Source organism: Chrysoperla carnea, chromosome 3 (assembly GCF_905475395.1).
Source record: "Chrysoperla carnea chromosome 3, inChrCarn1.1, whole genome shotgun sequence".
In the NCBI taxonomy this organism is placed as follows: domain Eukaryota; kingdom Metazoa; phylum Arthropoda; class Insecta; order Neuroptera; family Chrysopidae; genus Chrysoperla; species Chrysoperla carnea.
In genome coordinates, this window is record NC_058339.1 from 29,937,098 (window position 1) to 29,951,819 (window position 14,722).

The following is a 14,722-nucleotide window of genomic DNA, read 5'->3' on the forward strand; positions in this document are numbered from 1 at the left end:
ACAAAAAATTATTAACTAGTATAAGAAAAATTAATAATTTGAAAAAAAATCTTGAAAGAAACATAATTTTTTTTATGTTTATACATTTCAATTTTCCAAAATTGTAATTAATTAATTCCTTTATTAAAAACATATAAATGAAAATAAAATTTGAATTGAAAACGGATTCGGAAGTACCACCCAATTACCATTTATGACAAATATCACATGCGCACTAGTATTGTAGAATCATCGACTTTATCAGTTTTTATATCTTTTAATTTTTACAAATTTTATAGAATTTAGTGAACTTTTTTTAATTTAAATGTAAGTCTTGTTTATTTATTTTATCCAAATTATACATAAAATAAAATGAAGCATAATTATTGTACAACTTTTGATTTTTACAATATTGTATTTTGTTATTAATAAAACCGGTAAAAAAACGACATACCCCATACGTAGTGCATAATTTTACCATTTCGTTTTAGATAAAAGATGTCTGGAGAACCAGAAAAAGTTGTCGATGAAGTATTGGAAGATGAGGAACATGAAGTTGACAGTTCTTATAAACCACCACCAGAAAAAACAATAGAAGAAATTTTAGCAGCCGATCAAGAAGATGAAAGTCTTCGAAAGTACAAAGAAGCTTTATTAGGGCAGGCTCAGCAAGGGAAAATTATTGTTGGTGTGTATCAAAAATAAAAATAAATTTATTAAATTCATTTTAATAAATATAAAAATTACTTTTAGAACCGGATGATCCACGAAAAGTGATTGTAAAAAGATTAGCTCTGTGTGTAGAAGGACGCGATGATGTTGTTTTAGATCTCACTGGTGATTTATCGAAGTTAAAGAAGCAAACATTTACGATAAAGGAAGGTGTTAGCTATAGGATTCGTATAGATTTTATTGTACAAAGGGAAATTGTTCATGGACTGAAATATGTACAAAAAACATACAAATTGGGTTTACCAGGTAAGATTAATATTTTAGTTTTGTTTAAGAAAATTTCAACTTATATTTCATATTTCATGCTATTTTAAACTAGGATTTTCTGATCCAGGTAGGTATTCCTTTCTTTCAGCAATCGCTTAAGTTCTCTAAAAGGTAATGCCATCCAAAATTAAATTATCTCCCACAAAAACAAAAAAATGTAAAATATGAATTTCTTTAAGCCGTAAAATAGTTTTTCCTTATAGTGGTTTTTATTTCTCTTTTTTGGGTACTTTCAGGCTTGAAACAGCGTCTGGGGAATTGATCTCATTCATAGAGTTTTCTCTTATTTCGCTTCGACTGTTCAATATGTATTTAATACTTTTTAACCGACTTCAAACAAAAAAGGAGGAGGTTATCAATTCGACTGTATTTTTTATTCTGTGCTTCCCGTGTGGTCCCATTTCATTTTGGTCGAGTTCTTATAACGGTATCCATGAGAAAATCATAAAAGTCTTAAATTTGCATTAATTATGCACGACAAGAAGATGAATAACTCAATATCACGCCAACCGATTTCGATGATTCTTTTTTTAGTGATAAATTAGTTAGTGCACTTCAAGTTCACTAAAAATCACATAATAATAAAAAACTTTTAACAAAAAGAAAACCGACTTAAAAAGAAAAACTTTTCCAAAACAAATTAAAATGCACTAAAAGCTAAAAAAAATAACGATAATATAATGTAGTTAAAATTATTGTTATTTTTGTAGTCGGTGTCAGTCAAGCTAATGTAACAAACTCTTCTGCCAGGGTTGTTTCCTTGGCTGACACCGACTCCAAAAATAACATTAATTTTAATTACATTATATTATCGTTATTTTTTTAGTTTTTAGTGCATTTTAATTTGTTTTGGAAAAGTTTTTCTTTTGAAGTAGGTTTTCTTTTTGTTAACAGTTTTTTTTATGTATAAATATGTTTATGGTTGGGCTAAGTTAATCTTAGCCCTAGAGTTTTTTGTCCTTGTTAGGGTTTATTAAATTCCAAGCCATAAAGACATATAACTATAGCACTATGCCTTTGATGTTTCCTTTTATCAAAATTTTCAGCAAAGTAGACATTTTTGTGGTTTTTTCTCATTAATTTTTGAAATTGAACAAATTTTACATTTTAGATATATAACGTATATCCTCTGCTTTTTATGTAGCACTTAGTTACGTAACACATTTGTAACAATTAGTACATTTGTTAGAAAATTTATTATTTTATCATACAAGTTAAGGGCACTTATTTGGCATTACTTTTTAACACACACGCCTTATCTTAAAATTCATTCCCCACTTTTAACTTATTTTCATGCAAAATTTAGTTCTTCTATTTCCTTTTTAGTTTTGTTAAATAAAATTTCAAATTGTAACAAGTTTAATTTACGATTGTTTTAATAATTTTTTAGTTGACAAAATGACACATATGGTTGGTTCCTATCCGCCAAAGGAAGGATTACAATCGTACACAACACCACCAGAAGATGCACCTGCTGGTTTAATGACACGAGGTTCATACTCGGTACAATCATTGTTTACTGACGATGATAAACACGAGCATTTAAAATGGGAATGGACATTCGAAATAAAGAAAGATTGGAAAGATTAAAGGGATTGAAGAAAGATGATAACGCCGCGATGACATCTTATTATTTTCATTTCATTTTCTTGCAATCTGAATTCGTTCATCATCATCATCTCCATGTTGGTGGATTCATTGGTGCTACTTATAGTTTGCACGTCGATATTTTTCTTTTTTTTAAATTCATAATCTGGTTTTAGATTCCTTCGTTTATAGAGTATTCTTATACAGTTTGTCCCATTGTAAAATGTAGTGATATTATTAATGAAATTCTATATTTATATTTATAGCGGCAACTGGACAACTAAGATATACTTAGGAATTAGTTGATATAAATCATATTAACAGTATTTTCCCCCGCATGCGTTGAATTTTTATAATGTAGATCGTATCTAAAATATATTAGGGTGTCTTGGGATCTAATTTTGATACCCAAAAAATTAGTTAAAATGAAATGATGCAATATAAACCCTGCGGTTTAAATTCTTTAGAACCTTTGCCCAATGTATGCTTTTTCCCAACATTTTCCATTAGCTTTTGCAAAATTTCACGGTTTAATGCCTCGATTTTATTGCTAATATTGTTTTTTAATTGGTAATCAATTCAAAAATAATCGAAATTATCGAGATATAGTTAGTTCTTGGCTTGTTAACCTAATCTCTATTTAAAATAACAAAAATACACTCAGGTGTTGTTAAATTCGATCAACGTGGAGACCAAGTGTTTTCGAAACTTACATGAATGAAATTTTTGCAATGATCTTCTTTAACAAAATCATTGAATTATTATTACAAGAGATGTCATGGTCTTAGAAAAGTTCATGTTTTTGAAAATTTACAACCAAACTGTTAATTTTGAGGGTCCAATTCGCACATTAAAAAAATTCACAATATGCACGCTTAAACGAATCAAAAAATTATGGTCTGTTAATTTTCAAAATAGAAGTTCAATGATTATGATTCGTTGATCGGTGTTACATTTAAAGTTTTTCAAAGCGAAATATTGAAATAAAATTAGAAAAAATTAAAATACATTTATAGAGTTCCTGCCAAATTTGCGTCATTTATATTAAGAACTCTTTAACAAGACCATAGTCAGATACCCTATAAATTTTAATGCGATCTTGCAAAATATACTTTCGACATTCTGTATAAAAATCTTTTCTAAAATAATATTTTTAATTGCATTGTGAAAGTTATTGAAAAATATAAAATTTTTCAAAATATTTATCTATTTTTAGTAGTGTCAGTATTTTTGTACTCATTCATTTTCGGTGCGCGCGTATTTTAATTAAAAGAATTTTAAATTCAATTCGGGTTAAAGTTTCTATAGGGAAAATGTTTGCAATTTCCAGTTTTTTTTTTGTACTTATAAATACGTATAGTGAAGTTTCAAAACTCATTGAAACTCGAACATATTTTTTAAATTTGATCATAAAAAACTTTTGCTAACTTTGGATAATCTTACTGGTGTGCTAATTTTGCAAGTAAGATAATTTGGAGAACACGTGATAGTGTGGTGAATTAAAAATGTAAGTGGCGAGTGATTTAGAAATATCAGAAATTTCACGAACGTTTTTGGATTTGATAAGAAGTGAATTTTATAGCACTATTTCAATCGCCTTAATTGAGTTCGTACTATTTTCAATAAAATTAATTATATGACTTCCCTATAGTTAATTTCGAAATTTTTGACTTTAAAACATCTTTTAAAAGCCATACCACCCACCTCCAAAGACTTAATTTTTTTTAAATTACCTTAATTGTATTATAAAATGTATTTTTAACAATTTTGTGCTTCAAGAAAAAAAAAGAATTTACTGCAAGTGCTTTCTCGTATTATTACATTAAAAATGAAAAATTGGAATAAGATTTTGATAATATTTAGTTTCCCAAACTATTTTTTTCCAGATAAAGTGTAACTCAATTGATATAATATCTAGACTGAAAGGATATCTCGTTAAATAAAAAAAATGTATGTTTGTACGATTTGTGCCTTTTTCAGAAAAAAAGGCGTTTTATATACAACAAAAAGAGAATAATATTATATTTCTAATAGTATTTAATATATATATTTCTGTATTATTTGCTAGTTTTTATGTACACTTTGCTATCAAATCTAATAAAAAATTCAAAGTCTTATTTCGTTGACTTTTTATGCTCCCAACCAATCCCAAACTATTTTATTTTTTCAATCACTGAGGGGATTCGCTTAGCTAATGCAGCTCCTGCCCTACAATTGCGTCGTGTCACATTACACATACGTATTGTGTCACATTACACATACGTACATGTCACACATATATAACCGATATTACCTATAATATATACTATACAATTTGCGCCCTCGCGGGTAAACAGTGATGTTTACGAAAAAATGTTTCAAACCAAAGTTGTTTATTAGGAAAATTTTTTACTGCTAAACTTTTGTTCTATCTCTAGCGGTTTACAAGATAGGTTCTACGAACCCAAGTCCCAATTAACCCATGTTGCTCATTTACGTACTCGACCTCACTTTTTACATCCTGAGCACGCTAATTTCAGCTTGATATCTATTTTCGTTTTTGAGTTATCGTGTTGAACAGACAGGTGGAGGGACAAACAGCAATGACTAATCCTCACCATTTTCGATATATAAGCTTTTCAAAAAAAAAAACCCAAACCTAATTTAATTATTCTCTCTAGCAGTAAAATGAAAATGTGACTTTAGTTCTGAAACCTAAAAAATGTATTAAAAATAAAATTCGGTGTAATCCCATAAATAATCTTTTATTTATTATCAAATTAAAATTATAATATTACTGGATGGGGCTGATTATTACAAACACTTAATTAATAATACTTATATTTTACAATTTTTGCTGTATACAATTTTTTAAGCTATAAAATTTACTAAACTTTGAGCAATAATTAAAAAACCATACGAAATGAATTATAAAAAAAAATTATACACAAAATTTAAAAAAAAAAACAAGGGTTCTGTGAAAGTATACTTTAAAGACGTAGATACTTATAGCACAAGTATCTGCTAAAGTAATAAAAGCAACGCAGGAAGTTTATTCAAGTTGTTGTGGATCACCTCAGAATACTATATTTTGGAAATATTCAAAATTATGAGAAAATTTGAGAAATTTTTGTAGAAATTCTTTTAACTTTTTTTTTTTTTTTAATATTTGTCTATATATTTGTTTGAGGTAGCAATAGTTAACGGCACTAAATTGATGAATCTTGAATCTGTTTTCCAAAATATGACAGGTACAGGGCCTGCTGTAACGTTCAAAGTGTCTTAAATTTTTTTAAATTACATTTTTGGGACTGGAGTGCGTCACTTGATATTTCGGGGACTTTAGGTTGCCAACAACGGATTATTTATGGTAAACCATAGATCAAGTTTTAAGACATGATCGCGTTTATTTAAAAAAAAAATAAATAAATAAAAGATAAATAAGGTAGTGTTTTTGTAATTCTTTTGAGGCCAGAATTACTTGTTCTGATATATAGTTTGAAAATATATAGAAAAGTAATTAAAAATATGTGTTTTTTAAATGAAATTTTTTTATAAATATTTACAGAATAAAATACAATAAATATATCACCATTATTATTTTTTTTGATTTTTAATAAGAATAATTTTTTTTTTATAATCATAATAATTATTCTTAAATATTCAGCATTTTTATTCTCAGTTCATTATTGTTTTTTGTTAAGTTATTTACAAGAAAGTGCACATGCTTCTATTGACAAAATTTTTAATTCATGTTATTTTAGGAGGCAAAATTTACAACATTATAAGTAATTTTTTCTCAATTTTGTACATTATGTTACATATCAATTTCCCTAAAAGTAGCAAAGTAAATTAAAAAGTTGTGAAAAATGCTCTTCCATGTAAATTACAATAACTATTTAGATTTCGCTCTAAATAACATGAATTAAAAATCTTATCAAAAATTGTGTAAAGCATTATAGCAATTAGTGATTATATAACACTTAAAAATAAAGGTTTTATTGATTCTACTGGTCTTCATCCACGTAGGTGTGCATAAACGAAGAAAAATCTATGCTGACTGCAATCTGATATGACAATCTGATGTAAAATACAAAGACAGCCGAACAATGAAGTCGAATTTGCCTATTATCATACTCGAACCGTTGAGAAAAGACTCAATTCCGCTTTGCCAAAAGAACCTAAGTGGACGAGAACCTTAAAATGAAAAATACTAGAGCGATTTCAAAGACACTGAACATTTTATGCTTAAATAGATATGATTAGGAAAAATTATGCTGATTTTTCGACATCTGGATACAGTTTCTTCACAAAGATAGTGTAAAAATTAATTTCCAATGACTTATAAATGCATAAAATGTACAATAATTTATGAATCATTCTGTATTATTTTGAAAAATTGAAATTATTTTTTGTAAGTAAAAGATTATCAGTACTAAAAAATGCCTTTGTTAAAAAAATAACTATTAGAACATAGTTCAACGCAACACGTCAAGAATTCTTAACGTTTTATAAAAAATTATTTCATTCCGTTACTAAATAAACAATGTTTCTGAATCTAAAATACCCTAAATTATCGAAAATGAATTGAAATATTCTTCTGTACAAATTAGATTATTATGCGGGGAAAACTTTTTTTTTAAATAACAATTTATTGGATTTTTTATTGGAAATGTGCATGTGACAAAACGGAAAAATTTGAAGTTTTTAAATAAGGTTTATGCTTGAGCTGTAATTTATAGCTAAGACAAATTGAAGCTGAAACATAAACTTTTCTTAGTTCACTATCACAGCTCATGTTCATGATGAAGTTTAAAGATGTACAGTAGGTGTCATCGAAATCTAAGTTTATGACTTGTTGAATAATCAAAATTTGAAGAGACTTTTCTCTACCTGAACTTCGATATAATGTAAATTTAGTTACGAAAATTTTTCCATTTTGTCTTTTAATTGTCGTAACTATACACAGATTTCAATACTACAAAATAAATATAAAGTCAAGGCCTTATAATTTGTCTACTGTACTACAATTTAAAAAAATTAAATTTGAATTGAGATTATAGTTCAGCACAAAAATATGATTAAACTAATAGTTTTAAATAAAATTAATAATTAAATTTTGGTGCCCGATTATCTTATTTTAATTATAAATTAAATTTAAAATCATAAGTTATAAAAATTAAACTACACTTAAAGAAAAATAAATATTCGTGTTCAATAAAAAAAAAGCATTATTAGGACAGTAATTTCAATAAGCGTTTATGGTTGAAATAAAAGTAAAAAAAAATTATGACTTTTTAAAATATTGGTAAACTAAATAAATGAACAAATAAATATAGTGGCCACTGTAATCTCATGATCACCTAAATTAGTAACGTAAGTGTGGAGTAGCCACTTTAAATTCTAACCTAATATGGTTTCACTGAAACATAACGACATTGTATTGTATAATTCATTGGACTTAGATTTAGATTAAATATCAGGGAACGTTTTGTGTGTTTTACATAAAAAATGAACGAGAAACCAAAACATACTAGATGTGTTACGAAGTGCCTAAGAATTTAGAATAGTTTATTATCCTACTATTAAAACGCTTTACAAAAAATATTAGACTTTAATTTAAAAAATCGTTTGATTTTTATGCCGTACCTTGAAGTTCCTGATATTCCTAGAGAAAGATCTTGAAATGAATAGTACTTCAAAATACGCATTCAGTTTAAATATCTAGAAAACGCAATGTTTTAGCAATACATTATGTTAAATACCAGTCCACACGGACGTCAATTTCAACGAACGTTAAAACTTCACTATATAATTTTAACAAATATTAGTTCGTGAGAACGAGGGCTAAAACAATAAGACCAACTACGTTTTAAGTTAAGTTAAGCTAAGGAACATCTATGAAATTTTTTTGTTTCAAATCATTAAAGATAAAATTGTCGTTAGTCTATTGTCGGATGACGAACGTATGCGAAATATATGCCATATTTGTCAAATATAGCTAATATTACACATTCGATTTAAATGACAGTCATTGACATTAGCGTCAAATATTTAAAGCTAGCCTCACTAATCTCACTGCTAAATTTTATCTATGGTGTCAATTTAGTGCCAGTTTGACCATAACTTGACATACAAATTGAACGTCAACGCAAATGCACCTTTAAACGATTATTAACAACAGTTAGTTAATCTTTAAAAAATATTACTGCTAAAGTAATATTCTTCTTTTTCTTTTTTCAAATAAAAATACATAGGAGAAAATTTTGCCTATCACAATACAAATTGTACAATACTTTTGTCGTCACATTTAAATGAACCCTTATGGAAATAAATCACTAATTTCACTTAAAAATAAGTTAAATCACATTTTTAAACTAAAACTGGATCTGTTTTTTTTTTTTATCTTTTATAAAAGCTACAAATATTTTCCCTATAAATATAAAATTAATTAATTTTAATTAATGAATTAGCAAATATTATACAGCTATGTATATCAATGTCTACAGAAAATACAATTAATTATATTATATTTAAAAATTAAGAACAAATTAAAATATATATTTTATGTAAATTTACAGAATTATAATAATATAAAATACAAGTTATATTTTAATAATAAAATAAATAAAGGCACCACAAAAATTGCGATATCTAATTTTTTTTTAAATTTGTAATTAGAATCAGGGGGGAGGGGTAGAGATTATGTCTTGAATTTTGTTTTAGCTCATAATTACTATTATGATCTACCTAAATTTTAGGAAGATATATTCTTCTATAAATATATACTTTTGTAATTATCTTAATATTGTTGCCATAATTTTCAGTGTAATATCGTACTTTGTAGAGATGTGTTGTTGTTATTTGTAGTGTTTGTTGTTCCCCTGTTCAGTCGTCGATACCTAAATTAAATTCATTTTTTTAAAATAAAAAATATTTAGATATTGAATTTTTGCTAAATTATTGTGAAATTTAAATCTATTTACGAACTCCAAATCAAGCAAATCTGAGTTGATCAATGATCACGCATACTATGATTTATATGTAAAGATATCCACCTACAAATCTAGCTCATGATACAACATATCCATTAATATAATTATTTTGTATTGGTATATGTTTATGCAACAGACGACAAATATCAGATTCACTTTCAGATTTGTCCACGTACAAATCTATGTTTGTTATTATTCTTTGGTTTTTCTATTGTATAGCGTTTGGTAGGTTTAATGATGATCCACAAGTTCTATAATTCTAAAACATGGTCTATTCATAATTTCTTTTCCTGTACCTACATCATTAATTGAAATGAAAGTAATGTAGATGAACGAAGATGAATCATCGTTTATGTAAACGCTTAAAAATTAAAAAAAAAAATTACCTATTAAAAAATTTACTTACCTATTTTCTAAGTTTTGTGCGTAATCTCGATTTCGTCCAGCAGCAACTTTTGCTTCTAAGGACTGAAATCAAACAAAACAAAAATTCTTTATAAAAATTGTCGATAAATAAATCAATCTTTCAGGTACTATGTTCAAATATTAATCACAAAAAAAGACAAAAATAGCAGATGAAAATGTGTTAATGAAAAAACAAAATTTAAGAAAATTCAAGACAAAAAACAAAGACTAAGCGTAAAATAAACAATAATATACAAAAATTTATGTAAACAACTGACCACACGTAACCACTTAATATTAGATACTATCATGAATCTAAAACTGTTGAAGATAAAGATTTCAAAGAATTTTGTCGGCTACAAACAGATTGTGTTTGACATTCACAGCGTAAATTTCCGCACGTTCTGCATTTGAGATGTATCTGGAAATTAATGAGATCCACCAAAAAAAAAATTTCATGCCATTATTATCCAAATCAAATGTACAATATTTTTGGGTTAAGAAAGCGACCACAAAAATAAAAAAATTAAATAAATGAACAAACGCAAAAGAGCACAGATGTTTGCATTGTAAATTTTGTAAAAAAAAAAACATAACAATTGTCTTTCTTTATAATGCTTACCCCCATTTTACGTAGAATATCACCCACTAAATTTAGTGCTGATAGTCTCGCAGATGGTGTCATTGGTGAACCAATTACGTTAGGGTCTCCTGTAAACAAATAATATCATTAAAGTAAAAGGGAAATAAATATTTGGTTTTCGTAATATTTAACGCATTAAACGTCGCAATAATTTTGCAAATTTCACCAATTGGCCCAAGATTTCATTTTTATGCGTCTTATATAAATGTAACTAAGAAAGAGAACCAGTGTTGCCAAATCAGTGCTTTTACTCTTTCTTTAGTGGGCAAATAATATAATATTTTACAGATCTTTCACCATGGAATTTGCAGTTCCTTTGCTTGAACTAATGGTAAAATCCACTTTTCGATAGAATTTAAAGATATTTTTACACAGACTAAGAATAGGGCTTTCTATTAAAATCCAAAGTTTCAGAAATTTGGACCGTTTAAAACACGAGATAATGCCTAAGCTCCCAATTTTGACCAATTTACGTCAAAATTAATATCTCGAAAACAAAATGATTTGATGCTCAGTGACCAAAAATTCTGCAACTCCGAGATGTCACAGCTAACATTATTCTGAGTCTGTGAAAAAATAGGCCAAATCTGAATACCTTAATTTCATTGGTGCTAATTATTGAAAGTTTTATGATAAAAATAATTTTTTATCTGAAATTTAGACTAGTAGATTTATTCTAGTAGTTTTCTATCGTCTGTTTAGTGGGCTTGAGAATTGGCAACACTGGAAAAACACAATACTAAATGAAGAAAACTCACAGTCCACAAGAAAACACTGAAAACTAAACTAATTGACCACAGCAGGCCTCATTTTAATTTCGATATCAAAAGCAAATTTTTCGCCATCAAAGTGGGAATATCGTAGTAGGCAAACTAAAAGCAATTTCAAGTCATGTGACTTTCTATCTGACACTTGAAAATCCCTTGTTTCAGAATTTCGATGTTGGGTTGATATAAAACTTCAAGAGAAATACTAAATTAGCTGGATTTAAAAAATTTAATTTTATAAAAAGAAAATTATAACTTACTCTTTGCAGGTGATGGTGGTCGACCGATAATGCTAGATGACTGATGTTCTGAAGACATTTCGGTTAGTAATCTATTTGAATCGATCGGTTGTTGTGGTGTTGTATGTCCATTAGTTAATGCTCTCTCGTTATCTGGTATTGTGGTTCGCTCTCTAACAAGCAATTCTTGTTTCAAATCTAAAAAGAATTTTCATTAGTTCACAACACTCACAGGCATTTCATACATGGTGAATTACAATCAATGATTTTGTATTACAAGTTTTTTGCATAATAATTTTCGTTTCATAATTTAAAACCAGAAAGGCTATAATATACTAGAGCTCTTTTAAGCTGAGAACTTAAAATTTAGTCAATATCATGGATATAGGAATATTTTAAAAGGGATGGAGTATAACCGAGTGGGTTGAGTCTCACTCAGGGGGAAGAGGCAGGGTATCATTGTGCCTACTTTCTATTCTTCTTTAAGTGTTTTTGATTCGTTTGTAAGCATGGAAACATGTTTGACATATGGTTGACGTTTGTGGACAACATAAATAAATAATCTTGTATTCAAAAGAAAAATGAAATTTGTAAAGAAAAATAAATACGTGAAGTATTTAAGCTTGTTTTAAAACAATTTTTTCAACGATATAAGTAACCTAAACGCAACAATATTCTATTAAATTTAGTGAATATTCAATCTTCAATCTAATATTACTACTATTATAACTAATGAAATTCAAAAGAAAATACGTCGATTAATTTTCAATAATAAATTTCAACGTATTTTAGAATTTTTAAAATATGAAATTAATGAAATCTTAATTTAAATAAGTGAAGTTTTATTTTTATTATTTTACGATATATTTTTTAGGTAATTAGTCGGTCATAGGAATATTAAAGGTATATTCCTTCATCCAAGGGTAATTAGTTAAAAATATTATATTTGTAATTAATTGTATTTAAAAAAAAAAATACATTTTTTTTTCTTTAGGGTAAAAGATTTTACTTTAAATAGAAAGATTTTTTGCTCGAACCAATCTACAACACACGCAGAATTCGCTACCCATTTAAATTTTCCCGCAATTGAGAGTACAAACAACCGCAGTCAATCAAAAGCAGGCATATTGCTTGAGGCAATCTAAAACCATGGATATAGAAATATTAAAATTTTAAATAAACGAAATATTATCGTTCTATTTGAATTTCCCGCAAATGAGAGCCGCAGCCAATCAAAAGTAGGCACATTGCTTCCTCCCTGAGTGATACACCCCTCTCGTCTAAAGTAGGACTTTATACTACATCCCTACTATAATTACTAGATCCGTGGTTACTTGCCTCTAGTTTCATCCATTAATCGTTGTAATTTAATTTTTAATTGTTCCTTTTCATCGACTTCAGATTCCAATAAAGCATTACGTTCAATTGCTGTATTTAATGTACTTTCGGCTGCAGCTATACTTTCAGCAACAACACGTTGTGCACGTTCGAGGTCGTCATTTTTTTGTTCTAATTCTCGTATATATATTGATGTTGTATGTCGTTCATTTTTCAATGAAGTTATTTCTGATTGTAAAGTTGTTATTTCTCGTGACGATTGTTCTAAACGCATCTAAAACATCAGTAATCAAAATTAAAAATATTACACAAAAATTGGGGGAAATTAATAATAAGAATAATTACTTGAAGAGATTCAATTTCTTTTTGTAATCTTTCACGTTCTTGTCGTAAATCTTTATTACTTTTTTCAGCATGTTCCAGTGATATTTCTAATTCTTTCTCTAGTTGTTGGGATTCATCAGTAAAATCAGTAAATTCTCGTTGCAATTCTTGTTTCCTAAAATTTAATAAATATATTAAAATTTTTCAATATTTTTTTTAAAAACAAACGTACTCAATTAAATATAATTGCGCTAGATCTTTCCAATGATTTAATTCTTCTTCCATTGAATTGAAGGTAATCACATCGTCTGAATCCATTTTAAATAAAAATACTTTTGTCAACTTTGATATCAACTGAAAACAAAGTCACATATTTATTAATTGATGTCAATTTATGAAATGGCAATGAAATGATGCGTCATACTGTAATTAAACAGTTACGTTATTTTTTTTAATCTATTTCAATTGAATTTTTTATTATTTACAATTAAAATATTTTATATTATTGTTGAAGATTAATATTAAATTTACCTTTACGTTTTATGAGTTTATTATCATAATCTTTTTCGTAGGAATATCAATTTTTTACGAATGCTAAATATCGAAAAAGAAATAATTTCAGTCGCACCAACATGTAAATTTTAAAAGTAGGATAAAACCATATAAAAACTGTTAGTTTTTAAATGTCATATTTTCGTAGGTAACACTGGTTACAGCATCCGTATTTTTCATTTTTATTTTATATCGAGCGTCAGAAATTCAGAATAATCTAAATTCGTAAATTTTTATACCATGTATATATAAAATATACATAGTAAATTAAGTTTAGTCCCAAGTAACGCCTAAAAATATTGATGCTACGAAAAAAATTTTGGTATAGGTGTTCATAGAATTATCTAATTAGTCCATTTCCGGTTGCCTGTACGTCTGTCCGTCTGTCTGTCAACATTTGACGACGTAATATAGTTATCACTATACGAAATAACACAAATAAATTTGACAGATACTTTCATAGACATCTGATTATAAGAAATATAAATACTTATCTATGTATATATTATACCCAGCTGTCTACACTGAACTAATTGATGGTCTATGGCTCATACCGATATGACATCACTGCAAGGCTTGCCCGCGTTTTAGGTCACGTGATATACAGTTTAAAAATTGCGATTTTTAATTTTAATATTTTAAAGGAAAAATGTGTTTTTATAACTCGAAATCAGAATATTTAAGTATATTTTACATAAATTTTAACTTTTTTCGAATGTCATAATTTATTTTTGACTAACGATAATACCCTATTCATAAACATATTAATTAAATGCGTTAACGCAGAAACCGATACGTCAAAATTTTATGACTGTATCCGTTTATAGTTATATCATAGTTCATAGATGAAAATCATCAATATCCTAATAAATTATTATTATTCTCTATGAATAAAAAGTTGTAGAATAAAATTCA

General features: G+C 27.3%; 2 protein-coding genes across 3 annotated transcripts; one reads left to right on the plus strand and one right to left on the minus strand.

The window, feature by feature from the left end:
* Positions 1-161: 161 nt before the first annotated feature.
* Positions 162-2,717, plus strand: LOC123294531 (rho GDP-dissociation inhibitor 1). Its single transcript, XM_044875590.1, has 4 exons — positions 162-306; positions 471-667; positions 733-957; positions 2,369-2,717. The coding sequence occupies exons 2-4, from the start codon at positions 478-480 to the stop codon at positions 2,566-2,568; spliced, it is 615 nt and encodes a 204-aa protein (XP_044731525.1). The 5' UTR covers positions 162-306; positions 471-477; the 3' UTR covers positions 2,569-2,717.
* Positions 2,718-9,182: 6,465 nt separating this feature from the next.
* Positions 9,183-13,893, minus strand: LOC123295318 (nuclear distribution protein nudE-like 1). Of its 2 annotated transcripts, XM_044876623.1 has the most exons (8): positions 13,787-13,893; positions 13,488-13,609; positions 13,277-13,430; positions 12,932-13,205; positions 11,615-11,791; positions 10,567-10,655; positions 9,946-10,007; positions 9,183-9,446 (listed from the first exon to the last, which is right to left on the minus strand). In XM_044876623.1, exons 2-8 carry the CDS (start codon positions 13,571-13,573, stop codon positions 9,368-9,370), a joined length of 921 nt encoding a protein of 306 aa, XP_044732558.1. In that variant the 5' UTR covers positions 13,574-13,609; positions 13,787-13,893; the 3' UTR covers positions 9,183-9,367. The 2 variants fall into 2 exon arrangements, with proteins under 2 accessions (XP_044732558.1, XP_044732559.1); XM_044876624.1 differs by lacking the exons at positions 9,183-9,446; positions 9,946-10,007 and adding an exon at positions 10,229-10,365.
* Positions 13,894-14,722: the final 829 nt, after the last annotated feature.